Below are 27,969 nucleotides of genomic sequence, written 5' to 3' on the forward strand. Positions count from 1 at the left end.
GCTTGGTAGGCATCACAATGTTTTGCACATTCAATTTCCTGTGTTTAAATCTGACACGCAGGTTTTGTTTTCGTTTTCCCTTTACCAAACTGAATATGATAATGTCACTTGGGAATTGCTAGATGAAAAGATTTCTATGGTGCCATCAGCTTTTTTGCTGAGGAGATGAATTGAACAGTAGGCACAGGGTTTGGAACCAATACAGCATGCACTATAATGAAATCATCTTCTTTTTTCATTCAGAGAAGCTCTGCTTTGAAAATGGAGTTTGCAAACCAAATTGGATTAGAAATGGTGGATATTTTGTTAGGTATCTCTCCAATTTCACAGTGTGTGTGTGACTGCGAGAGTGTGTGAACCTGCTTGAATGCTCTTGGATTCTTCAGTCTGCACCTACAAATATTAATATTGGTTCAAAGCTTTAGTCTTTAAAGCAAGCACGTGATTCCATTTTATCTGTTAAGTTTTCTGTTTGACCCTTCCTTTGCATCAAAAGCTAAAGTTTTAAACGTTGTTTTACTAGAACAGTTGGAGTTGTTATCATGTCTGTGACTACTCTTATAGTTCTGTTTCAAACCACATTTACTGTATGATTCCAAGACTTAGGCAGGTAACATATCTAGTTAAAGAAAAATGTTATTGTTTTCTATCAGTTAAATCCCATGGCTGTGATAAGATCCAGTCTTTCTCTGCATTTGAACTGTGTGGATGACTGTAAACGAGCAGGTATGAGTAAAAAGCTCAGTTGTGCAGTACATTGACTGTACATAACAGCAATTTACAGCCCAAGTGTGGACATTAAGCAAAGTAAAAAAAATCTATTAATAAATCCATTAAACCTTGTCTTTGAGTTTACATTTCAGAAATCACATCAATATAACAAGCAGAGGCATAAACTACAGTAAATGTCTCACGGTTTGTTTTAACAGCATGTCGGTGTGTAAGTGTAAATCTAGGACTAACCCAACGCATTTTCTCTTTACAGCTTTAAAAAAGGGACGATTTTGGATCACTCCTGACCCATACCACAATGATGACAACATCCAGATTGGACGGGAAGTCAAAATATCTTGTCAGGTACACAGTAGTTGGCACCTACCAGTGTAAACACACCTATACCTTTGATTGAAGTGTTCATCAATACAATACAAAATAACATGCTGAATGTCCTAAATGTCCTAGGTGGAGGCTACACCACCAGAGGAGCTGACGTTTAGCTGGCTGAAGAATGGACGTGCCCTGCGAAGCTCAGAGCGCATGGTCATCACACAGACAGACCCTGACATCTCCCCTGGGACCACCAACCTGGACATCATAGACCTCAAGTTCACAGACTTCGGTACATACACCTGTGTTGCTGCGCTAAAAGGAGGAGGCATCCCTGAGATCAGTATTGATGTCAACATCTCTTCCACAACTGGTGAGCCTCACACCCCATTGTGTCAGTGAAGCAGATATCCCCCCCCCGCCCATCCGAAAGAAAAACAAATATACGGTGAAAATCCCTATTCCCAGAAGAAAGCATAACAATTTTTAATTGTCTTCAACTGTGGGGCTTCGAAGGAATGTGTTTTCTAACATTCTACGTCTTTTATTTATTGTTTCTGCTCTTGATGCTTGCAGTCATTAGATCATATTAGTGTCCAGTCAGGTTATAAGAAAGTAAAAACCAAAAGATAAGCCTTTAAATGTTACTTACAGTCATCTATTGCACTGTTAAACTCCATGTGCTTAAAGCAATGTTAAGTACAGAGGGTCAAAGTTGAACCAAGATGTTATTATCCTAGATCTAATAAGGAACTGACAGATGTAAAAAATAACTTACATTTTCAGTGGGGTACTGGTCTAAAGGTTAGGTGGTTTATATAAAATAATTAAATTTGAAAAGGTTAGTCTGGTTGAGTTGCCTTGCCACAGGATTTCAGCAGTTAAGTTGCTATGTAACAGAAGTGATAAGATGGCAAGAAGTGAATATTTAAGGATCTAATCACTTCTAAGAGTCTCATTTCCCAACTTAACGCAGATGGTTTCTAGAGATACATACAGTATTAGCTTTATCTGCTTATATATGAAATGTGAGAATTTTTTATTAATTTATTTGTTTTAGATTATACAGACTAAGTAGAACATTTTTAACGAGCAGACAGTTTATTTGTCCTATTACTGTTGCACAAGCAGCACAAAGAACAGAACAACTGAAAGCTCCAGTATGTAATTTTTCCCCCCCCCCAAATCTATCTATTTTTATTTTTTTTAGAAAAGCAAAGCTACAATATCTTGCTTAAGCTAGCTTGGTTTTTAAAATTTACATTTCGTAGCTTTAAACAGAGAAAACCAAGCCAACATACCAAGCTTTCCAGGATTGTCTCCTCAAAAAAAGAAAGAAAGCTAATGTAGCTTCATTAGACTCTTCACTGCCTGTCTAAATAGTACAGTATAGTACAGTATTCTGTCCCACGAAGCACTAATGTAACTTTTACTGTAGTTGCCGCTTACAGTTGTATTGCAATCAGCACTACTGTTTTGGAACGACTGGATTTGATCGAATAAAAGTCCATCAGTCCAACTAATCAAACTAAACATCCATCATCTTTTCATTTAATTGGCTGCATCCCCCAGTGTTCTAACTAACGCATACATACATGTACACCGCATGTCAATAACACAACATACCAGTCCACCTTGTTACTGAGCTGATTAATTGTAGTTTCAGTCCTGGCATATTGAGTATTCACGTAGAAATGTTGTTACAGCAGCTGTTCATTGTGTTTCTTGGATGCTCGTCTATTGTTCGCAAGTTCTTTGAAATATGGCAAGCTGTACGTGATAGAAGATGTTAATATCTGTATTTTTTCATAAAAAACAATAATTAAAAGATAAAATCAGCTGTCAAACATCTATTTTGCTATCTACTGTTTTATGTTTTAACATCAATCAACCATCTGCCTGTCAAGTCGTATAAGAACAAAGCCTGAAACTGCCTCAGAGGAAACAAAAGAGAGTTTGACTTTTAAAAGATTGCTTCATATAACTTTTGGTACAGTTTGGTTTAGGTTCTTAAACAGAGGTGAACTGCAGTGGTCAGAGAGACAAAGAGATAACACATGTAATGGGACAGGACTGTTGGTCTTTATCTGTAATCTCCAGCGTGAGGTCAGTCAGTATGGAGTAAACCTGTGGTAATGCTCAAGTGTCACCATGCATTACTTCATTGCTCATCAGCTCTACACAGAGATGTGAGCTGGCCGACTCTGCACTTCAGAGGTGCCGCAGCTGGGAGTCTCCTGTCTGCTTCTCACTTATCCCAGATTTACAGATTTTCAAATGTGGAGGGATTCCCCTGGGTTGGTTTTGCCACTGGCGCAGGAGATATGTTTTTGCTTTGAATTTACTGGCATGTGTTCACTACTGATGAGTGACCTTTGGGTTTTGTGATGTTTTGCGACTTGTGATCGCAAGCTTTATTTCCCTTTTCACGTCAAGACCCACAGTCACACATAGGCTTACCTCGTCTCACCATGCAGTTTCTGTACACGCACACACACCTCACTTGCCACTCACTGTATGAACATGAAAGCAGTGGTGTCGACATTGGGTGCATAATTATTGTTAGATAATCCTTTGATAATCCCTGCGCTATAAAACTGTGGGATCAATCGCACCTGCCAAGATTGTTTCCTCATTATCTTTTAAGTAGTGCAGTCTCCTCTTTTGGAGTGCCTGGGCGATGCCAATACATTAACTCAGACCCTTTAATGTATAAAAAAATACTGTGTCTGACTAAGGAAATAAGGCAGCAAATGACTGACTCTATTGTGATCATATGAAATAAAAGGGTTCCTCAAGGCTTAGATGTGATTTCTTTTTAAACTTTCATCGTTCCAGTCAGATGTGGTGGTATGAAATACTCTGAAAGTGTTGCGTTGTCATAGAGCTGTTCCTGTCATAGAAATAATATACCGAATTTTGCTTCTGCCACTTACAATTCCCTCTGCTCTACCTGGATTTGCCTGGGCTGTTTTCCTGGAGAACGCCTGTTATGTGTAGCATTTCTTACAGTCAGATTGATGCTATGAATCAGAGAAGAGCCTTGCTACACGGAACAGTATAGCGCCTGTGTACTGAAGCACCTTGTGCCTCTGCCTTGACTTATGCCTGCAGCCTGTTTTGGGGTAAATAAGACCTGTATTTGTTGATCCGCCTGTTCTTCTGAATGGAGAAAGCCCAAGCTGCAATTAGAAGTCCTAATATAAACATTTAGAAGAGATTATGCTGCAGGTTTGCCAGGGTTTTGTGCTGGGAAAGTGACAGCAAATGGATTGAGCCTAAAGCGTTTCTAGTCTGAACACTTTGGAGCTTACTGCCTGCTCCAGCATTGGCGCCAGTTCCCCATTCCAAACCCAGGCTTACCCCCCGCCCTCAGCGCGTCTTTGTAAAGGAGAATATTCATTATCTCCTTTTCTTTAAACTGTGATGAGCACAGATTTCCACAGCTTTTATGATTGCTCCCTTTTTGCAAAGCATTGCTAATATTTACTACCACGACACACTCATTAAATAACCATCTTCGTTGGACGTTGGGCTCCCAGAGATTGCGAGGCAAAAGCTTATTTATGAGCATGGTCTGGAAAGCAGGACACAGACCTTCCCTTTGGATACTGCCAGAATTAAGAACCACAAGCCACAGGAACAGCTGTGAAAAGAGTTATGAGCATTAGTGTAAACCATAATACATCCTATAAACTTCTAACAGAAACTAGCCAATTAATCTTCTCATTAGCCTATGTATTAAATGGGGATTGTGTCTTGCTGGGGTTATTGCTAGATGACATAATTATTATCATTCTATGACCGTGACTCTGAAATGTTATTTGGCTTCAGTTAGGAACGACAACTGGGACATCTTAAAAGGCTTCATTACAGATGAAATCTTGACATTTGAAGCCAGTTTGTAACAGACTGACAAAGCTGATACCCACACTCACTGTTTATAATTAGTTTAAGCACTGGAGTCTTGCATGTTGTTTTAGAAAAACTACATTACAGTCCTTGAAGCAGTTGTGGCAAGAATAGCCTCTGTTGATGTGTTTCAGTATCAGCACACAACTGTAGCTTGTATCCTCTGTCTGATTGACTCTTCTCCTCTTGTGTGGGAGATAAATCCTTCCATGATATGTCCCCCCATTAGCATCCTGCTCACACCTAAAACTCTGGCACCACCCAGTGTTTCTGTCAATCTCAAGAATCATTGCACTTAATGAATTAATCAAATCAATTAGGTGCTCAGTTGATTGAAATTAGATAGTTTAGTAAACACAATGTACTATGTTTTGTTAATTAAATACATTTGCATCATCCAAACCTTTTAGGCAGTCCTGCTTGTTGGAGTCTATCACTTGTCCTGTTGTCTGTTTGGTGCTGATGCATCATGAGTTGCCATCAACTTGAGTGACTGTGCCACATGTGACTAACGGGGACGGCATGACCGCTGGCTGTTGTGTTGATGTGCTTGTTTTAGCAGCAAATTCACTGACCCTGGTAAAAAGAAACCTGATCTACACCCTGGTTCAACTACGGGGGGCAAAAGTTCAACTGCTGTTTGCTCATTGTCATTGGGGTTATTTGCACTTTTAACGTCTTGTTTAAAAATGGGGAGTTTTGTTGAAGTTGGACAAAGGTATGTCCATTGTCTTTCTTATTTTCTTATTTTATCATGTGAGTTCTAGCACATGCAAAGGCTTATTGAATATGGTTGCAGCGTTATTAGTCAAAATTCTTTTTTTAAACAGTGGGTCCCTGGTTTGACATGAAATAACTGTGTGAGGTGACTCTTGCGCAGCAGGTCATCCAGCAACTACTGGGTTGACCCCCTCCTCCTGTCCTTATGTGTTAGCATCCCTGGACAAAAAACTGAATCCCAGGTTGCCCTCAGTGGGTCAGGCGAGGGGAATTACATGGCAGCTCTGTGGCCAATGGGATGTGAATGGGTGAATGTGAAGCAACACTGTAAAGCTTTGGGTGCTGATAAGGTAGAAAGTGCTACCCAAGTGCAGATCATTTACCATAACAGTTACTATCACTTATTATTTAATGAGGCAAACCATATTGTGTCTAAAACACTCTAGTTGATTCTTTTCATATTTCAAGCTGGCTTTCTTTCAGTGTACATGTTATCATGCTATGCCATTTAGGTTAAAGTGTCATGTCCTAGGCAGCTGTCATCAGTTGATTATATGTATAGATGGAGTAATACATACAGAATAGTACATACATGCATGAAAGGTAAATCCAAACCCTAACTATCTCTGACCAATGCTAAGATGCAAGACAAAAATGAAATGAAATGAAACCTGGACTTAAATAATAACATCAGAGAGCAGCAGATCCCACCATTAAATTAACAGAAACAGACCTAGTGAGGTGTAAACTGGGATGTAGGGGCTTAGCAGCTGTCCCACAGCTGGGATGCTGTCCTGAAAAATCTGCCATGTGACACCAGTAGATGTCATGGTCATGCCACTTCTCGAAGCATAGGCAAATAACCACCTGGCAGCATATGTCAGCTCAACACCTGTGATGTTTCTGAGAAAAGCTGTAGATGTTGAAACTGTCAGGGGGGAAACATACTCTGCACCCTTAAAAAACAAACACATATGTACACATGTTATAGGGGAAATCAGTGGGTGGCAGGCAGAAGTGTAGTAGTACAATTTACCATCCAAACTTGGCTGTGACCAGTTCTCACTTTGTACAAAGTCTATAAAATATGTTAATAAGACTAGATAGCTCAGCACATTAGGCCCAGCGTACCTGCATAAAGCTTCAACTGCACCACCTGAAATCATGCTTTATGGAGGTGGCCATCTGGGAAATCACCTCCCTGTCCAGCTGGGAAAATCTGAATAAGAAACAGTCTCCCTCCCTCATTAAATACTGTCAATGCCCCTTGAGCAATGTACATAAACTCAGGTCTTTCTAGGAGAGTTGCTCACTGCTTAGCAGCAGAAAAAGTAGTGGTACTAGAGGTGTGTGTTTATGCTTTTAGACTGTGTATTGGGCATTCCTTTTATTCTATCGGGCTAAGAGAATGTGAAAATACAAAAGGGCAACATTACAGAGAGCAGTGTTGCCACAACTCAAACTGCAACCCATGAGAGCATTGGTATTGAAGGGCTGCTGCTCTACAATCTCAGCCACATGAATTCAGGAGAGATTTGTGCGATTGATTGTAGGATAACTTATAAAATCTCAGGGGACCAGCATACAGCTCAAAACACACAAAATAGTTTTGCTGAAGTATATCATTGCACTAAGCCGAATTTAACCCATCTGTGCACATTTTTACACTTCAGCAACTTGCAACATGCAGCTCTCCCACATGCACATAAACACACACAGTGGTCTGTGGGACTCCTCTCGCTGTCCCCAGAGGTCCAGGACACAGAGGAGCAGAGAGTCCTGTCACATTGTGACCAACTCATTGACCTCAAGCTGTCTAAACATGCACTCACACTTACAGACACACACTCTGCAGGAGATGCAGTAGTAGACGGTGCAATGTTGCTATGGTGACTGGGAGAGAAGTCACAGCACTTACCTGAAAAGGGGGCAGTGGGAATGTTGTTTATTCTCAAAGACATCCATGTGTACTACTCTGGATCCTGTAGCTGTAAGTAAATGCAAAGTGCTAGATATTCCCCATTTTGCAGTCTGCTCACATTGCACTGTGTCTGCTGTGGCGCTGATGGATCCTGCTGAAAGGCTTCAGCAAAGAGCCTCTACACTTGGAGGATCATTCCAGCTGAGGACCTAAAGATGTGTAGGGGTACTGAGGCAAAACAAAGACATCCATTCCCAGTTCAGACCCACAAAGTTAACAAACTTTCTCTTTCTCTTACTCTCTCTCTGTCTCTCTCTCTCTCACACACACTCAAACACGGGCACATACACACAGTGACACATGCACACACTCACCCACACAATGTTTTCAGTCAGCAACAATGGTGAGAAGCATCCCATTGAGGAGCTGAGGCAGGATCACAGCATGTTGTCACCCATGGGCTAGAAGAGAAACACTCAGCTATACACACTTGCACACAGAGAGACATAAAACCACGTAAGTGCACACTACACAAGCATACGCACACAGCGGGCATGCCCTGCAGGCATCACTGGCATTTGGATGGTTTTGGCACAATGAGAGCACAGTGAAGACCAGTAGCAGGCTCACTGCCACACTGAGCATCTCAGTGGTCAGTCTCACACACAGAGAAAGCAAAGCGAAAGCAGGAGTTGGAGATACAGAGTAAGCAAGCGAGAGATGGGGAAATGTCTGTGTATAGTCCATGTATGTCTGTTTGCATTTCCGTGATGGTGTAGAGAGAGACAATGGCAGCTGATAGCCAGTATTTGTGCTGCCAGATCCAATAGGCAGACAACTGTAATTGCCTGCCTAATCTGGGCTGTGGAGAGGCCAGATGTAATGATGGCAACTGAGTGAATACACCTCTTCTGCACTTGCTAATGGATGTTTGCTGCTCCCCTACTATGCTGCTGCTGTCAAATCACCATTTCACTCTTTGGACCCAAGGAAATGTTGGGAAAAGTGGAGAAAATATGCTGAGGAAAGAAATCTGTCAGTTCTTGACACCTGGCTCGCTCAGTCGAGACATTGTGTGAATACCAATCCGCAACTGTGTGAGAATGGAATGAGCGGCTGCTGTCATTGTCTCCACGGAGATCATTTTTGCTTTTCCTTTAGTGCCAGACAACAGTGCCAAAACGTATCTGTCAAGGACAAGTCTTTATTATTCCGTGCTAATGACACCAGCATGTTTATGCTTCACATACCTGCAAAGTTCTAGATGAATGTTGGAGTAGCTGATGGGCAGCTGAATGTGTGTCTAACAGGAAATTCAACCTGCTGGTTTTTATATGAAGTCACACAATGATTAATCAGCACAGTATAGTCCTTAAACAATAAACAGCAGCTGCTAAAGTAATATTTTTGTTTAAGCAGTGGATCAAATGGCTACTTTTTCTGAAAGGTCTCAGCTAGAAACTAAAGAGCAATTGTTTCCTTCAGGAGTTGGTGGAGAGAAGACTTAACTACATGACCTTTGAATATGTTCTCTGAAAAACAAATCCAGATGAATGCCAACATTGCTGCAAATCTGCTGCATGTGAAAATCTGCTGCATGTGAAAAGTTGTCACTGTTTGTTCCTCCAAGCTATGTGGTAATTTTAAATTAAAGCTTTTGATGGTGATGTCCAAAGAGAAGTCTTAGACAGTTATTTTCTCGGGGATCACCAATTGGGTAAATTTGCATGTGGTGGGTGAGTTAAGTTTTATTTTTTAAATTGAGTATTTTTATATCTACAACATAGAATCAGGGAAGCATTTTAAGCTTTTTATTAACAGTACAAGTTTGATTTGTATGCAGTTTTACAGTAGCTGCAGCATTTTGAGAGGATTTGTACAGTATCTTCGGATTGAGTTTAAGGACCAAAGCAACAGCCTAACTGCATCGACATTGCTGTGTGATTGTTACCCCTCACCCAGACTCAAATGGGGTCATAAGAAATATAGATGGACTCTGTTTCATTTTCTGGAGATTGCTGGTGATTTCATCACTATGAAACTTCAATGTGGCTTGACTTCATTCCAGCTGTAGCATTGTTTGGGCAGAATGACAGTGATTCGAAAATTGTCAAGGAAGCATGACACGGTTTCATCATTGCTGAGAAGATTTTCTCTCTTTGAATCGCTGGCTCTAGACTATTTTGGGCGCACTAGTACAAAATAGTCTTGGAGTCTGCTGATGGTTTGAACTTGCACAAATACACGTGAACACACGAATACACACACATAGCACACTAGGAGCCGGTGTAATTTGCCAGGTTTACTAATTAAACAAATTTACTTGGCCAGCAGGCTTGATGAGGAACCAGAATGCAAAAACCAACCTGCTAGATTTTTTGCTTTCCAAACTTAGAACACATACACACACAGGCAAACATAAGGAAACCTGCATCTGGCACTTTGTACTTCTTTTATTATTTATTGTTCTCTTTCAGCCAGGCTCTAAAATGTCCGTTAAACAACTGAAAATTATTTATTGGGTTATATTTTGTTACATGGCCAGCAATAATGCTGTATCACCTTTGGGAGGGTTCTGTTTTAATGCTGTGAATTATATGATGCTGTGGATGAGATCGAGTATTTGGATGAAGAGGCAGGCCAGGCAGTAAAAAGCTGCGAAGAATGATGACATTGTTGCAAGTGGTGGTGATGCCGATAAGAATTATGCATGTTGAAATAATGATGGTATTGAAAAACCATGTGATGCGATGGTGAATATAATTTAATGGTGAAAATGTGATTATGACCATGACCATGATACTATATTAGGGATGATGATGATGATGATGGTATCTTGGGTAACACATTATTTTTGCATGATAGTTAGTTAGTTTATTCTATGATTATTAGGTGAATCTTGTAACTTTGGAACTTGTTAGAAAGCCTACACTATACTGTAAATGACCCATTTCCCCAGTCTTACAGTACAAACCACTGTAGAAACTGTACTTAAGGAAGGGTAATCCAATCCTTGTAATGTTCGACGTTTGATTGTCAGGTTATGAACCATTCTATAAAGGACGTGCTTAACGTAAAGCCAGACAAGGGAAAGAGAAGTGACCAGGAGAGCAAATGAAGAAAACAAGTCAAACCGAACTAGCAGGCATCCTAATGGTGACTGCGCATGCACTCGTTTATGGGTTAGTGCACAAAAGTCATTGTGATTATATGCAATCCCTGCTCTCATCTGCGTTGTTACTCTCCAACACTGTAGTGGCTGCTGTGGAGCAGTCTACGGCAGCATACAGGAACATTTTTGGAGAATGTTTTGGTAATTAACATTATGCAAAAAATGTAAGTATTTGCAGTATTTCTTAGTTTAATTTCTGAGTGGCTCCCAAGTACCTGGACTTATTTTGTTGAAACAGGCTATTACTTGTCATTTTCTTTGATTGGTATGAAGACAATTTATTTATTTGCTTGTCAGCTCTTCATTGCATTGCTCATTGTTTGTCATTGCTTGATGATATTTAACTTTCTCGCTGGTGTCCGTTTATGACGTTTTTACTTAATGATTGTCTTGTACGAGCTGTTTTCAAATGTTGCTGCTAATATCCGCATGGTCCATCCATACAATGCTGTGTGCGTGGCTAAGAATCAGCTTCATTTTCATTGCGAATTGGATGCTCATTCGCTTTCCGCATAGCTTCCATGCCACATCTCCCTTCCATTCGACCATTTCCTCTTACCCCGCCTGCAGACTTTCTAGAGCCCCATATCAGTCCCTCCTCTGTTTTTCTCTTTCTTAGTTCCCCCCAACCTGACAGTACCCCGGGGCAAGTCCCCCCTGGTGGCCCGTGAGGGTGACACTGTGGAGCTGGAGTGCCTTGTTTCAGGAAAACCCAAGCCTATCATCCTTTGGTCACGGGCAGATAAGGAGGCACCCATGCCGGATGGCAACATGCAGATGGAAAGCTACGATGGTGTTCTGCGTATTGTTAATGTGTCCAGGGAGATGACTGGTTCTTACCGCTGCCAGACGAGCCAATATAATGGGTTCAACGTAAAGCCCCGGGAGGCCGTGGTGGAGCTGATTGTACAATGTAAGTAGACAGACTCTTGGTTTTTCGTCTGCGAATGTGTTTTTGTATATTGTGTGTTTATACATTGTGTTCTCTAGCAAGTGATATAATACATGCACATGTACAATATGATGAGTCAATTGCTATTTTGAGCTGTTTTCTTTGTATGCAATGTAATTAATCTTTGTGTTCTATGCCAGTGTGACCAAAATTGAAAATTCTCTTCTTTTTTTTTCTCAATTTCCTTCTGAAGGATGTAAAATTAGTCCAGTCCCCTGGTACATGCAGTCAGGTCTGAGAGGAAACAGTTGTAATGCCACCTCTTACACTAAGCGGAGGACTTTATCTGCACAGTGTGAACTAAGCAGAACTAGTATTAACATAGGAACAAAGCTCTAGGTACCAATGTCCCCACTTGTTAGGGTTTGTTTGTGTGTATTTGCATGGTCAGATTAGACAAGACCCAAAGATTATGAGCCACATATCAGCCACATCTCAGCAACCCCCTCCCCTCCACACACACACACACACACACACACACACACACACACACACACACACACACACACACACACACACACACACACACACACACACAGCGCTCATTGAGAAACCCCTTCCTTTCCTTTAAGATCTGACATTCTAAGATGGCTTAACAGCTAATTAGTTAGGGGATAATTTATTCCCAGTAGTATTCATTTTGTATTCATTTATGGAGATTTGAATGGAATATTTCGAATGAGCGTTACAGATTCAAAGCGGTGGCAGGGTTGGGGATGTTTCTCTCTGCTGAAAAAATAACAGAAGATGGATAGGAAGGAAATGAAAGCAATCCATGTAGGGTGCTTACTCTTCCCTGCCAAGTGATTACAGGAAATAGAAAAACTGAGACTCATAGCCACAGTTCCATTGTTTTCCTCATGGCCTACTTAGTTAATTTGTATATTCTTCCACCTCAGATTACCGAAGTGTAGCAAAAACCTGTGCAGTGGCAGTCATAAACCACTGTAAAATAGCAATTAACATGCCATGTGTCCTCAACGTAAGACTTGTCAAAACAAAAGACTCCAAAACACATTCAACAGCTAGTGAAGCGTGTCTAATAAAACAGAATTATGGCTGCAGCCCAACCAAGGTTTTGATTCGAAACGAACTTTCCACACCCACTACCAATTTTGTGATTGAAGACGAACAAGCAGTCCTCATTCTGTACTCACTGACAAGGATTAGAGCATAATTCTGCCCTCATTTTTTTGGGTTTTATTGCACCATTTGCTATGGCGTTCACGTTTTCAGCTTAGCTGTTACCCATTGTGCAGTGTTAAGAGAATTAATGAAGTTTTGATGTGCTTTGAAGTAGAATTTTTGAATTGATTATGATTATGCAGTGATGACAGCCTATATCAAAGGTTAGTGGCTTTGCTATGCACCAATGCTGACAGCACAAAGTAAACAAAGGATTTAGACTCTGAGATGACCTTCATTAATTACCAACACTCTGTTGATCTCACTTATGCAATGAGGTCAATATGGGGTAGAAAAAAATATTGAGATGCACAATTAAAAGAAGAACATTGGTATTTGTTTTTGTAATGCAAAATTGAAATGCTAAAAAGTTTGATCTAGTCTAATTGCTTAAAGGGCCTACACGAATCATCATATTAAGCAGTACTCAGATTGATCTAATATTTACCAATCGACCTGAGAGAATAATAGTCATTTATTATGTTAACTAGTCTTTCTGACCACGATCGCACTCTTGTACCCAGAAAGCTTACAAAGAAGAGATATTGTTCTTGTGTCAGGGAAGAAGAATTTGTAGGAATCCCAAGATTTAAAGAGGAGAGTTTTAAAAAATGTGCAGCAGATTGATTGGGGTCATGTACTGCTGGGAATAGACTGTGAAAAGGAGAGTGAATCATTCTTAACAATTATTGAAAGAACAAGCAAAGACTTAAAATTAATTACAAATGTAATAAAAATGTATTACCTTGGATACATTCTGATATTGTAAATCTAATGAAAGAGAGGGATCTAGTGTTAAAAAATGTAATCAAAACTAAATCAACAAATGAGAGTAATCTGTACACAACTTTAAGGAATAAAGTGGTTAAAAACATAAGGCTAAAGCTGTTTTTGTCTTGACTATAATAGAGAAGGCAAAGGGAGAATCTAAACCATTTAAAAAAAAAGTATAGGCCGGAATACAAGATCTCTCAAACCATCCAGAACAAAGGATGTCTTTGGTATAGACAAATTTATGCTGAAAGAGCTTAGTCATACATTAAATACCCCAGTAACCAAAATTCTCAATCTCTCTCATTTTTTTTCGTAATGTGTGGAAGTCAACAGCTGTAATCCCAATCCATAAAAGCGGGGACCCCTTGTCAGTATGCAATCACAGACCAATCAGTATCCTACCTACAGTGTCTAAAGTTGGAGAAACTCATTGCTCAACAAATGCTTAAACATTTGAACACCAATTCTTTTGCTCTGCACCCAATGCAATTTGGTTTCAGAGCAAAGTCCTCTACAGAGACAGCTAACTGCTTCTTTCCAGAAAATGTTAAATATTTACTGGATAAAGGTGGTGTGGTTGGTGCTTTGTTTCTCGATCTTAAGGCTTTTGACACTGTTAATTATAAAGTATTATAGACCGAATTCAGTGCATTAAATTAGGTGCCATAAAATGGATTGAAACTTATTTGTCAAATCAATCACAGTTAGTCAGAGTCTATAATTACCACTCCCCTCCCCTCCATCTGTCCACAGGTGTCCCGCAAGGATTCATTCTGGGACCATTACTTTTTTCTTTACTGTAACGGTTTTGTGTGTCGTGGTGGACCCAAGAATGGACAGCGAGGGGAAGTGCTGGTACAAATGGTACAATAGGTTTATTTACTGGTAATAAAGCAAGGAAAAACTGTAATTCTCTCCTGAGCAGAGGACAGGAAACACATGTTGCTGAGCGGAAAACCAGGCAACTTATCTGAACATAAGTAGACAAACATTAATTAAGGAAACAATACAGGACTAGTGATTAAATAAGCTGCAAATAATCAAGAGACTAGAAAATACAAATCCAAAGAAGGGTTGGGAGAACACTTAGTGTGAAAAGACAGAAAGATATAATGCAATAATACGCCTGCGCGTAGGGGCAGGTATTAACACAACCAAAAACATAAAAAGGACCATAACAATGGCCTCAGAGAGAGCATGTAAAACAGAACAAACAAGATCCGATAAATGATAAACTGAGGAGAGTACATACAGAAAACTTGGGCAAGAGTGAGGATGACAATTATTCAGATGGGTGCATCTACAAGTAGAACTAGAGCCTCGATAAATAGGGAAACCAAAGGAGAAAATTAATAAACCAAACAGAGAAAACATGAACAAAGGAGCAACAGACAGGAATAAATCGAAAACCAGAACTAGGGTATAAACAGGGCTGACAGACAGAGATAAACCTATAACCAAAGACTAGATTATAAACAGAGCTGACAGACAGGGATACACCAATAAATAACTAAACCTAGTGCCTAAACAGGAACCAACAGGCAGAATTATAATGAAGTACTTTACTGTACTTAGTTATATTTTTCACGTATTGGTACTTTACTTAAGTAAATTTAATTAAGGCTACTTTGACTTTTACTCCACTACATCTAAGAGTAAATATCTGTACTTTTTACTCCACTGCATTTTTAATCAAAGTTGTGTTATACGTTACAATCCCATTATTTGACAGATTTCATAATTAACCACTTTGTCCGTTTTTTTTTTTTTTATTATTAAAACAAGTCACAAGGACACAAGAATTGCTTTAATAAAAAAGGTTCAGGTAGGCTGTTAGTCCCTCCATCTATAGGCTCAATTAAAAGACTTATTTGACATATTAGAAGTACTCAAAGTGAGCCGGTACTCAGTAATTTTACTGTTTAGCGTGTTGTGTCTACTGACTTCTGCACTCACTGCGCAGGAGCACTCACAGCTAAAGTAAAAAAAAACCCGGACTGATGGTCTTTTTTCCAGAAATAAACTGCTTAATTCATAGTGTAATGTGCCTTTAAATAGGATAATGGAACGCGGTTTCAAAGTCTTTCAAACAATAAAACAAGCAGTACTCTGGAACTTGGCGTTGCCTCCCTCTCCATCTTGGTGCCTTGCACTCAGAAAGGGGCAGATGTAAATCAGAGCTATGCGGGTTCTCGGTGTTAATGCACTTAGAACTGGGACCGAGCTGGTCCCCACTGACTCACATGAGTGATTGACCAAAGCGATTTATTTTTTGTTCTCCTCTCCTTCAGTAGGAAGCAGCTACATGAACTAGTGCTCAGTGGGGTTATGTGCGACCATCCACTGTTTACTTGGATTAAATATAAAATATTGTTTCAGGAGAACCACATACTTTTACTCTTAGATTCTTTTCCTTGACAATGGATTTCTGTGGCTCTTCTTCAGTGCGTCCTGAGCTTATTCTTAGCTCTTTGAACATTTTCTCAGGGGTTGTATCAGTGTTTTATTGTTGAAATCACAGAACTGTTAGTTAGACTGTTACTGTCACTATGTGATGTTACAACATGAGTAGTTTAGAAATAAAACTTTAAAAAGCACCAGATCATAGCTAAAACAGCTTCATTTATGTCTATTATCATTAATTAGTGGACGAAAAAAATAAAAGGTTAGTTAAAAGGAAAAAGAAACATAAAGCAGCACTGGTCCACAGAGAAAAAAAAAGTTGAGTACTTTTACATTTAATACTTTATGTAAAATATAAATCATGTACTTACCTTTACTAAAGTACAAATGTCAGTGGGTACTTTTAATAGTGTACATTTTTGTTTGTGTATGTGTACTTTTACTCAATTATGGTTTTTGAGTACTTCATCTACCACTGCCAACAGCTAAGAATAAACAGAGAAACACTCCTTCTTTCTTCTTTTCCTTTAGTTCCCTTTCAGGCCGACCCCTGAAAGGGAACAGCCGAAAGGTAACCCTATCCTCTGCATCCTATTCACATATATTCACAGTATATTCACACTTATATTCACAGTCTCTCACCTGAACATGTCCAAACCACCTCAATATGGCCTCTGTGACTTGATCTCCAACACATCTAACACGAGCTGTCCCTCTGATGTCCTCATTCCTGATCCTGTCCATCCTCATCACTCCCAAACAGAACCTCAACATCTTAAGCTCTGCTACCTCCAGCTCTGCCTCCTGTCTTTTCTTCAGTGCCACTGTCTCTAAGCTGAACACCATTGCTGGTCTCACCACCGTCTTGAACAACTTTCCTTTCATTCTCGCTGATACTCGTTTATTAGACAACACAACACTTTTCTCCACCCGTTCCAACCTTCTTGCACTCGCCTTTTCACCTCTTTTCCACACTCTCCGTTGCTCTGAACCGTTGACCTTAAGTAGTTACAGTCCTGCACCTTCTTCACCTCTGCTCCCTTCAAACCTCACCGTTCCACCTGGGCCCCTCTCATTGACACACATGTATTCTGTCTTGCTGCGGCTAAGCTTCATTCCTCTGATTACCAGAGCAGACCTCCATATCTCTAGATTTTCCTCCACCTACTCCCTGCTCTCACTACAAATCACAATGTCATCTGCAAACATCATAGTCCACGGAGATTCCTGTCTAACCTCATCTGTCAGCCTGTCCATCACCAGAGCAAACAAGAAGGGGCTCAGAGCTCCTTCCAGAGTCCAGGGTCCAAAGCAGGAAAGCACAATGTCCAGGAGTACAGAGATCACAGAACCGGTGTTCGAGCAGCATCTGGTAGTGGGTTGCAGACAGGCAAGCAAAAAACAATGAACTAGCAGATAGACAGGTCAGACAGTTTGGCATGCAGATTAGCAGGCAGGTAACAGGTAATCTGGCAGCAGATCATACTACAAAAGCTCACTGTCAGCATGCAGAGAGACAATCTGGCAGGGGACTGTGGGAAGAGTTGGGGTAAAATAGACAGAAGAACAGGTAAAAACAACAACAAAGTTGATGATTACTAGTAAAGCTGGCCAAACTATGGAATGGGAAATCTGGCAGTGACCAGTCCAGGATGGAAAGTGAAGCCGGTGAAAAGACAAACTGAAATCCAGGGCCAAATCATGGCATCTACATAAATGATCTGCCATTAGTATGTCCAAATAATTATATTCAGATGTATGCAGAGGATACAGTCATATACACACATGGTATCAACATGACACATGTTTAATTATCTGTTGATACCTCTGACGTATTTGTGTTGTTTTATTCTGTGACTACTCAGTGTGTTTGTCACCATATTGTATTATTTTATTTTTTAACTATTTAACAATGTTAACACCTGTCCAGTGACTGCAGATGAAAAATAGCCTTTAGGCTAATTCTGGTTCATTTGCTAAAATGCTTATTAACACCGTCCCTGTCAAATAAAACAATAAAAGAAACAACGATGGATGAAAAGTGCAGCTGTGATACCTTCTATATAGAAATAGCATAAGTCTGTATGGTTCTTTATTATCTTTATAAATTGGGTCTATTATAGCACTTTGTAGCATAAAACATTCTAAGCAAGTTAACTGGCCATTATTGCTAAATGTTGCAGATCTTTATTTAGCATGTCTACTTATATACAGCAAAACTAGCTTTGATCATGTTTGTATGTCACTTCTATTCCAAACTAGGTGACATCCCAGACACAAGCTACTTTTACATTAGAACCAGAGGATCAGGTCCTGAAGTTGACTGATTGAAGTTGTCGCTTCACACAACCAAAAATGTGCCTGATTTCGGCAGGTTGCTGCCCTGTTCAGACACTGACTCACTTGGACGTTACCTGGACTTTATCAACATCCAAGGGTTTTAAGTTCATTATATACATTCATTCTCTCACTTAAATTAAGTGTGATATAGAAAAAGCTAGGAAACATCCCCATCACTGTGTTTACAATAAGCTTCAGTGTAATTTTAACAAAGTTTTACAACCTTTAGAATCACTTTATCTCAGAGGTGGAGGTCAATATCACGATTGCTTTCAAGCTTTGCTCTGACATCCAACCAGGTGAGGTCATCTCTTCTCACACGCTGTGTAGGGTTTACCCCCATGTCTGAGTGACAATGAACAGGGGGCCACTTACAGGGAATGACTGTTCCTAGGAGAAGGATGGAGATGACCTGCCTCAGGCCATGAGAGAGGGGAAGGCTGAGACCTAATGGCCTCAGCTAAAAGAGAAAAGCCAAAAAATCTATTGCTTTTTTTTTAGATAGATTGACTTTGGCTTGTGGTTACTTCAAAGCCTGATACACATCAAAAACCTGATAATTCACCTGGTAATTCATAGTGTTCAATGGTTGGAGCTGATGGTCAAGTGTCAAAAAAAAAACACTAGTTTGTGTCTTATTTCATATTGTGGGTCAATGTTGATACTTTAGTCATTATTTTCTGTCTTACTGTTGTTTCAGTTTTTAATCCACCCTAACCATACAGTTTTTGTCTAAATGTAACCGGTTTATATATCATTAAATATTGTTAATCAGTCTTGTCTCTATACTACACTATTCTATTGTTGTGATGTACTGTGACACTAACCAAAGCCGTCTCGTTTGGATGGCTAAATGCCACCAAAGGCCTGTCAATAATAATGTCAAAATCTAATGCAATTGCAGTTCATGATATTACATAATAGATACCTACTGTATGTGGAGCAGGTACGCGTTGGGCTGTAGACATTGATAATGACCTTTAAATGACGTGATAACATCTGACGAGGGTGAATCATTTTTTCTGGCAGGTTCTTACTTCAGAGCCAGCTGCCTCCAGAGATTTGCTCCTCATTGGTAGTTTGAATCAAAGTATAAATTTAAAAAGCACAAATAATCCACACTTGATTTGTTGGATTCCTCTGACACAATTTGAATATATTGAAGAAACATGTCCACCGTGCATTCACATGAATGCACAGTGTTTACTCTAATACATCTGCCAAGTACTTAAACCTTTGTTTGTCATTCCGCCCTCAGGAATTTAGTTTATTAACACAATCTGGCCCTTGCTTTTGTTGTTTGCTCCCTACACCTGTCTCCCTACACCCGTCCCTTCATTCTCTTGGCCTGTCTCATGGTGAGTAGGAGCAAGCCAGTTCCTTTGAGATGCTTTTCTCGTCTGCATTTCCAGGTCCCAGCATGAGCCACCCGCCTTTGGTGGTGAGCCATGTGCAAAGCAGCGTTTAGTAACTTGATCAAGGGACAGAGGTACAGTCCTATGAAGCAAAGAGCATTAGAGGCGTGAAAGAACGACTCTGGCAAGTTAAGAGCTTTGATATGTAAAAACCTGCATCTGTTGGCTGACAGAGGCAACGCCAGGAGGAGAGGTAGAGGGAATCGAAGACGTCTGCCTTTAGAGTTGTCGCGCTAATAGAATTGCAAACGCCAAATCCCAAGCTGTGACACCCTAATGTTCTTAGTCAGACAGACTTGGCATGGTCCACAGGCTTGAGAGGGGGAGTGAAGGAAAAGAGAGAAATAGAAAGAAGAAGGGGGTATAAAGTGGTCTCCTGTCCTAGATACCACTGTCTGTCAGAGTGAGAGTTATCAAGCTCTACTTCAGCCCAGATGCACAGGAATCTTTTATCCAGGCTTCCCTTCTGTTCTTCCTCACATTGCCCATGACACCTGCCTGATGCAACTGTGCGATTGTCCCCCTGAGCAAGCACCTTGCTATCTGATATACATCAAAAGACAAGCCAGAATAAAAGGCTACTGTCTGGGTAAAAAGCAATGAGCAGAATTACATGATTATTGTTTTTAATTAATTTTCCTTTCTGCATCAATAAGGCCTGCACAACTGGCCCCTGAGGCTCATTCTAATGTGAATCATATCAGAGCGATTTACATTAGCCTAACGCCGGAGAATACATTTTTTGCATTACAGCCAGGCTCACACACTGCATTTAGGGGATGAAATTTTAATAACCTTTTTTTATGGAACAATATCGAATCTTAACTAGTATAGATCAGCAAATACGTAGATTGTAAACAGAACCCTGCACACAGCTTAGACAGAATAATTCATAACTTGGTCAGTGATTGAGCTAAACCTAATAGCGGATCACCAGGCGACTGCTTGCACTAAAGAGTGTACATTGATTATCATTAAGTGTATATTTAAAGTCGTATATTATCCCCACGTTTAAATAACAGTATGATAATGCAGATGGTGCTGAAGTTTATTGTTTGATTGCATGGGCTGTAGCATGAGGGAAGATGGTGCATTGATGTGGAGCTGTGTTCTCTACATTATTCAACACAGAGACTCATAAATCAGTTGAATCAGGGTTATCATTTCATATTCTGTATCTATCTGTTTGACTTCCTAATGAATGTTATTTCTTCGATCAAGACTCGAAATTGACGCATGTAATGCTACAAAAGTACATTTGTGAAGCAGTTGTTTTTTCTTCTATCCTACCGCATAATCATCTTATGACCCCTGAGTTTTATCTTGTGATACTTTTTGGTTCATTTACAGTAAGAAGACTAGAATAAAAACTATAGCTTCGCCGCAGCCATCCACAACAATAAACTGCTTCTAACACATTTTTGCATCAGTGTTGACTATGAGGTATATACTACCATTAAATATTTATGTTTTTATTCACAGAAAAGACAAATAGCATTACTATACTTACAATTGATTGTAACAATGCTCTGCTCTTCCTGAAAAGTATTGACATTGTACCTTTGGGTTTCCATAAATTCAAAACAATGAAGCTGTGAAAAGAGCTGAATTATTTACAGATAAGTTAGATAAGAATTCAGTTACATATGCTCAATTATTACGTTTTGGGGTATTCTAATTTATTGTTATTTCACATTGTTGACTACTGGGAGAAATGGGCAGAGTGTGGCTGAGCCATAGCACAGCACAGCAGTGCAGGACGACAGAGTGGAGCAGAGTGAAGTGATTTGAGATCTCATGCTAGCCCCCGTTTGAGTTTTATTTTGTAGCCTTAAAACTGATGGAACCATAGCAAGTGCCTGGATGTGGCTGCAAGAGAAAAACTAAGCCCAGATTGAACAGAAGAATCGCAGACACAAGAGATAAATGCTGACCTCCAAGATCAAGGTACAACAGCATCAGTCACAACTTGTGGCTTTCTGAATTAAACTTGCCTCCATAGTAGAAGAGACCAGAGGATTAGGATCCAAAAAGGAAAACAACAGAAACATCACTGGGGTTTGCTTAAAAAAAAACAGTGTTGACAAGCTATTTTGATACTGGGAGAATGCCCTTTAAAACTAAAGGAAAGCTCTCGGGCAATGATGGGGTTGACGGCCTGTGAGGGTTATGATATATATATATCAAAAATAAAGTTCACTTATTTAAATGTAATTTTAAAAATGCTAATATTAAAATTAAAAGCATACAGTATAGAGTTACCCACCAGAGCATCTGAAAAGCATTATACTGGCAGATGCTTCATGTCAACTTCTTTTCATTTATTTTTCATTTTTCACTAAATCTCTGTTTATGTGCAGGACATAGTGTCCTGGTTCTTGAGCATCACAGAAGAAAAAAGTTTCAAAGGAAAGAACACCATCCCGCTGTGAGACATGGACGAGGCTCAGTAATATTTAGGGTTGCTTCACTGCATCTAGCACAGGGTGCCTTGAATCTATGCTGGGCTCAGTGAAAACAGAAAGTTTCCGAGGCGTTCTGGAGGAAAACCTCAGTTGTAAATTATTTCAGAGAAAATTGTGTGTTTTCTTTTCCTTTAAAACACATATAGCCAAGCCTGTACCCCGGTGGCAGACCTAACCTGTTCCCCAGTTAATGCAAACTCAAAGCTTCCTCCATGTTTACCTGCAGTCTTGAAAAACTCCTTCAGTACACCAAACAGTGTCAAGTTTTCCACTTTGCCTTTTTTCCTCAGAAATTTGTTTTAGTGCTGAGTTTCCACATTAAAAGCCTTTTTTCCCCCCCCACTGGTGGGCTTTTGTGGAAGAAACCGTGTTGACTTTTGCTGACAATAGCTTTACATTTGAGTACAGGAAAGAAAGTAGAAGAGCATGAAAACATTATTTCAGTTAAAATAGGAAAACTCAGAGCAGCGGTTGGGTTAGCATGCCTCTGTTCTTATTCTGGTTGGAAATAGTGCTGGGGAACAAAATTTACCATGTCACCTGTTGTAATACTGTACACAAGATTATTTCACCCTTGTCAGATTTTATTTTCCATTTTTGAGTCATATAGAAAGACATTCTTGTGCTTTCGGGGGGAAAAAAGATGAAAGAAAGGTAGAATGAACATCCAACACATGAACCTTCTCTACTGTACAATCTACTTTTGCTGACTTGCTAAAAGACTTGTAACATGTGCTGCTCCTGATGTCCTCCTTTTTTGACTGAAACTGAAGTTTATTGTAAACCAGTCAAGTGGTAGCGCACAACTTCACATCAGCTTCACGCACATGCACATTTCCCCCTTGAACTGTATGCCCATGTCTTTGTTCTGTCCTCCTCCCTGTAGATGGCTTTCTTTGCAGACCATGGGGAAAATGCCTCTTTGCTCCTAAATGTTGTTTTTCTACACATTACTGTCAAGGTATCCACAGGTGACTGATGATGGATTACATCTCAGCCAGTGCTCAGGGTTTTCCCTCCCTCTGTGACTTACAGCAACTCCAAGCTTTCATTTGCCCTCACTGCTACATTGACAATGGGATTATCACACTGGACCTTTTTGCTGCTTTCTCTTCGAGTTCACTGGACAGTTGTTTCACATGAGATGCACAGGGGGGAGATGAGGCATTTGCCCTTGTTCAAAGAATATTTTTCGTTACATAAGGGATTTTTTCCCCTTTTTGTTTTAATGTTGCTGACCCAGACCCTGTCTCTATTTGTCTTTCTGTGTGAATGGAAATGCACTTACTGCAATTTGGTCGTGTGCCACTCAGGGAGGCTGTAGAGATGGGCTGTGATTTACCACTGCACAAAAACCTACAATTCTAATGTGATAAGTAGAGATTCAGACCCTTCTTTTGGAGTCAGAGATAAAACACTGGGTTTGGATAAAAGCCTAAGCAAGTCTCATTTGAAGGAGGAACTGATTGCTGTTTCATTTAGCAGAGATGAAAGCCACTTTACTCTCCACCTTGTGAACAGCATCGTGTGAAGTAGGGAAACTTTTTTTTTTTTTTTTTTTTTTTTTTTTTTTTTTGAGCCCAGCCCTCTCAGAAGATTTGTGTTTACTTTCTCTACTGTCCAGTGTGTTGTGATTTATTATTTTTCACATTTTAGCAAGTCATTATCCAATCTAATGGGGTGTCATTAATCATAGTAGCTACTGTGTGAATTCTAGGATTCTGTTATGTGATAATTAGCATCAGGGGGCAAAAAGGAAAACTCCCATTTGGGAGTGTGTAGCATGTGATCTATTATTTTGCATACAGTATGATATTAACAGCCCACATTTCCCTGTGCACTTCTCAGGCCTGCAGGACCTGCCCTCTTCTGCCGCCTGGGCTGAGGTTAACTCGGTTACATTAATTAGAAATACAAACATTAAACTTTAAACTACCACATTAAAACCGTGATTATATACAATGATTTAGCTTGGAAGATATAGCATCTTCTACATCTTTTATAAAATGACTGATTAAGGTTGTGGATAATGCCAATAATAGTGTTATGAAATTATATGCTGTAAATTTTAATAAACTCTTCATTTAATTGCATATCCTATCAAGCTCTGAAGGCTCAGTAATTAGATTATATTACCAAGTGTGAATAATGTAGAAGATTATGTTGCAGATTACAGTTTCAATCAGGTAATCAGTGATCTGTAACAGATTACATTTTGAAAAGTAACATCCCCAGCCCTGGCTGTAGATATCCGCCTTCCATTTACCCTGCGAGAAATTATGCAAATTTCAGGCAATTAGGGAGTTCTGTGTCATTCTTTCTCTTCTCCTCAGCATTCGCTGTTGTTTTTTAAGGCCTACTGTGACTTTTGTCAAGCATCTGTATGAGCATGTCAAGAGCAAAGATGCTTAAGATGAGAAATTATTCATAACAATTTCGACGCTTGCGTGCACAAGCACTTACACACCACAGTTGTCCACACAATTTGGTCGTCATCAACATGAACTAGCATTCTAACATTTAAAAATCATACTTTTATATTGCAATATCTGGGTTGCAGTGAGGTCTGGCTGAATAATTCTAGGTTGTCTTTAGGGGAAGAGGTGAAGCCTGTCACATACTCAAATAAGTTATTAATTTTCCATTTTGAAAGCTTGAGGTGCACTTCATCATCCCATTACCAATTTTCTGTGAAGCGTGACTGATTACATTCAGAACATTGTTGTAGTTTTACTGCAAAATTGATCTTCCTGCACCCATTTTCATCTCTCCTCACAATTGTTTTCACTTGTCATGTTTCTTTTATAGCTGAGCTGTATTGACTCTGCAGAGCTGATTGTTTAAAGTTTCTTTTAATATTCTTACATCTTACCTCTTTCTCTGTGCTCACTGTTCTCATACACATAATGCTACACTGTCCTCTGAATTTTATTCTGTCCCTTTCAGGGTCCAATGTGTCATTTGTCATCCAAAAGGCTGCTGTTTTCATTCCAGTTACACTATGTTCTTAGGCCTGTGGCAAACTTAAAGTGCATTGCTTAGAGACATCATCCTTGTGCTTTCACACTTTTGTAACATGTCCTTGATTAGCTTTTAAATGTATTTATTAATTCTCCTCATACCTAGCTTGTCTACACTTTTATATCTTTTCAATATTTGTTGTCTGTAAATATCTCTGGAAATCAGAGACAACCTACTGTGACCATGAGGGCCTTTGCCTGAATATATTGTTTTTCTTGTATAGACTTCAATGCTTCCTCCTCCCAGTTACTCGCTTTTTATTTCTTTGCCCTCTTATTCCAAGGCTTTTTTTGTGGTCTTCTGTTTTCCCACTGCACCGACATTCTTGACATACCTTTCTGTACCTATAAAATGTCATCTGAACTTGTCTGAGCCGTTCTGTGTTCCACATAGATCCTCCAACAGTGGAGCCGGTTTACATGGAGAAGCGTCAGGGCCTGGGAAGGCCTGTGGTGATGACCTGCAAGGTGCTGCGAGCCCACCCCTCCCGCGTGCTACGCTTCGAGTGGCTGCTATCTAACAGACTTCTACATGCTGGAGCCTTCGATGCCCAAAGAGACGAGACAGAATACACCATCCGCAATCTGAATCGAGACGGCTGGGGGGAGTACACCTGTAATGTCATCAATGAAGCTGGAGCAGGCAAATGCACCTTCCAGGTTACAGGTAAGCTGTTACTAAAGGGTTTTCTTTTTCATGTCTTTATGCTCTGTAGAAATTGACTGTTGGTCTTAATGCACTTCGTAGCTGCATGTATGAAATCTTAATAAAAGACTAAGATAAATAGCACTAGTCTCTTACTGCATAATAGAGATGGTTAATCGTTGTCTATAGATTTAGGATACCGTGAAGATTGACTGGGATTGTTGGTTTAAATATTTCTCCAAATCCAGTAAAGAGCAGGACAGTGGAAAATACCACACTGTGAAAAAATACTTCACAGTACTGTAAGTGTGCTATTGTGAAGGGGGCTTTTTTTATGTAGCCTGCAATCGAACAAAATAATTTAGTGTGAAGCACATCTTAGCCTTGAAGTAGATCTGGGTTCCATTACTATTGTAGGAACAGGCATCACCAGACATGCTACTGGTTGCGGCTTACAACAGACTAAACATATGTAATTGATTTCTTAATTTTTTTTATCATTTTTAGGTTTGCAATTACTAATAATAAGTTACATGCCACATACAAAATATATAATTGATTCTCAGTTTTATCCATCTTGAGGCATTACTTGATGATAGACATCTTGCTTTCATTCTTTTTGGGCATATCTGCATGTCTACAAGTTCTTTAGTAATTAGAGCATTTTAGACAGCTGAAATTGTCTCTTCAAATATATAACAGCCCTTGTCACCCTGTGTTTTAGGGGCGTGTATGTGCCTATTTCTGATAGACAATTCATTTAAAAGAATAGAAGGACAAAAAACACTATAGATTGTTGATCTGAATAGGACACATCAATCACATGAGATCTTCCTTTGTCTGAAATACTAAACCTGTTCTCTCACAAAATGCACACACCCCTTTCTGCTATTTTTTAGACTGACTCTCTAGATAGATAGATAGATAGATAGATAGATAGATAGATAGATAGATAGATAGATAGATAGATAGATAGATAGAATTTTTTTTCAAGAGCACCGAGTGTCCATCTTCTGGTTGGTTGTTATGACAGAATCAAATTAGTTTGGCTGTGCTGAGTGACCGCAGGAAGTCTGGCCAAGGTTTCGATCTCCCAGACCTCACATCAGAGACAGGAGCTGCAGGGTCACCGACAAAGTATTTGTCACTGTGATCCTCTGCCACTTAGGTTGTTCTCCTCTGTGATACTGTCAATTTTGCTGTCTTCTAATCATACCTTCTCTACAATCTTTTGTTTTTCTCATTGTCCGTGGTTTCTGTCCCTTATTCTTCATTTTTCTTATTTGACACTTCTTTCTGTTGTCCACCCTCTTTCCAGCTTTCCTTGTGAGAGGGGATGGATACTCCCATTAGTGTGTGTCATCAATCTGTCTTCCCTGGTGACACAGGTAGAGCAGGGAGATGGAAGCAGATAGTCCTTCCAGCCATTTGTTTTTCTCAACAGGGCAGTTGTTTTGCTTGCTATTGCTCACACTCCCTCACCCCCTTTTTTCCCTTTCATCCTTGATCCCTCCTTCCCTCCCTCTCCCACCATCACTCTGTTCCTCCTGCTCAATGCTCCAGATTCCCACCATCTGGACTCAGTGGTTGCCAAAGGTATGGAGCCTCTTTTAGTAACCCCCAGAGTGCAGGAGCATGGTGCAGAAAATTCACTTTGGTTCCTACCATCATCTATGAAATCTGCTCCATTCCCTTAACTCCTACTCTTACTCTATAATATTTTTTTTTCTTTTTAACCTTTAATTCAGTAGCCTCAATATGAGATCTACAATATACTCTAGTGCGGTTAAAATAAATAATCTACTTGAGTGAACGTGGATATCAGTTCCTCTCTAAGACTTGTAAGCCCACTTCAAGATGAAGCTCATGAAATATTTGTTATGGCCCATGCAGTTAGGTGGTATCTTGGCTTTCTCACTTTACATAGTGAAGGCAGGTAGACACTTCAGTAAATATTCCCTCCTCGTGCTCTGCCTGACTTATTCTTAGGCTGTGCT

The 27,969-nt window shown here is 39.8% G+C and overlaps 1 protein-coding gene across 5 annotated transcripts in view; it reads left to right on the forward strand.

Annotated features, from left to right (window-relative positions):
- LOC137102594 (MAM domain-containing glycosylphosphatidylinositol anchor protein 2-like) overlaps positions 1–27,969 on the forward strand; it is a 169,081-nt gene that overhangs the window by 95,694 nt on the left and 45,418 nt on the right. For 3 of the 5 annotated variants that reach the window (XM_067482259.1, XM_067482260.1, XM_067482263.1), the window contains 4 exons: positions 986–1,077; positions 1,183–1,420; positions 11,365–11,685; positions 25,721–25,993. In XM_067482259.1, coding sequence (XP_067338360.1) covers positions 986–1,077; positions 1,183–1,420; positions 11,365–11,685; positions 25,721–25,993 — 924 coding nt within the window. The remainder of the gene's footprint in view (positions 1–985; positions 1,078–1,182; positions 1,421–11,364; positions 11,686–25,720; positions 25,994–27,969) is intronic. The other 2 variants (XM_067482261.1, XM_067482262.1) reach the window with 1 other exon arrangement.

The sequence above is a fragment of the Channa argus genome, chromosome 17, assembly GCF_033026475.1.
Source record: "Channa argus isolate prfri chromosome 17, Channa argus male v1.0, whole genome shotgun sequence".
Taxonomy (NCBI): Eukaryota; Metazoa; Chordata; class Actinopteri; order Anabantiformes; family Channidae; genus Channa; species Channa argus.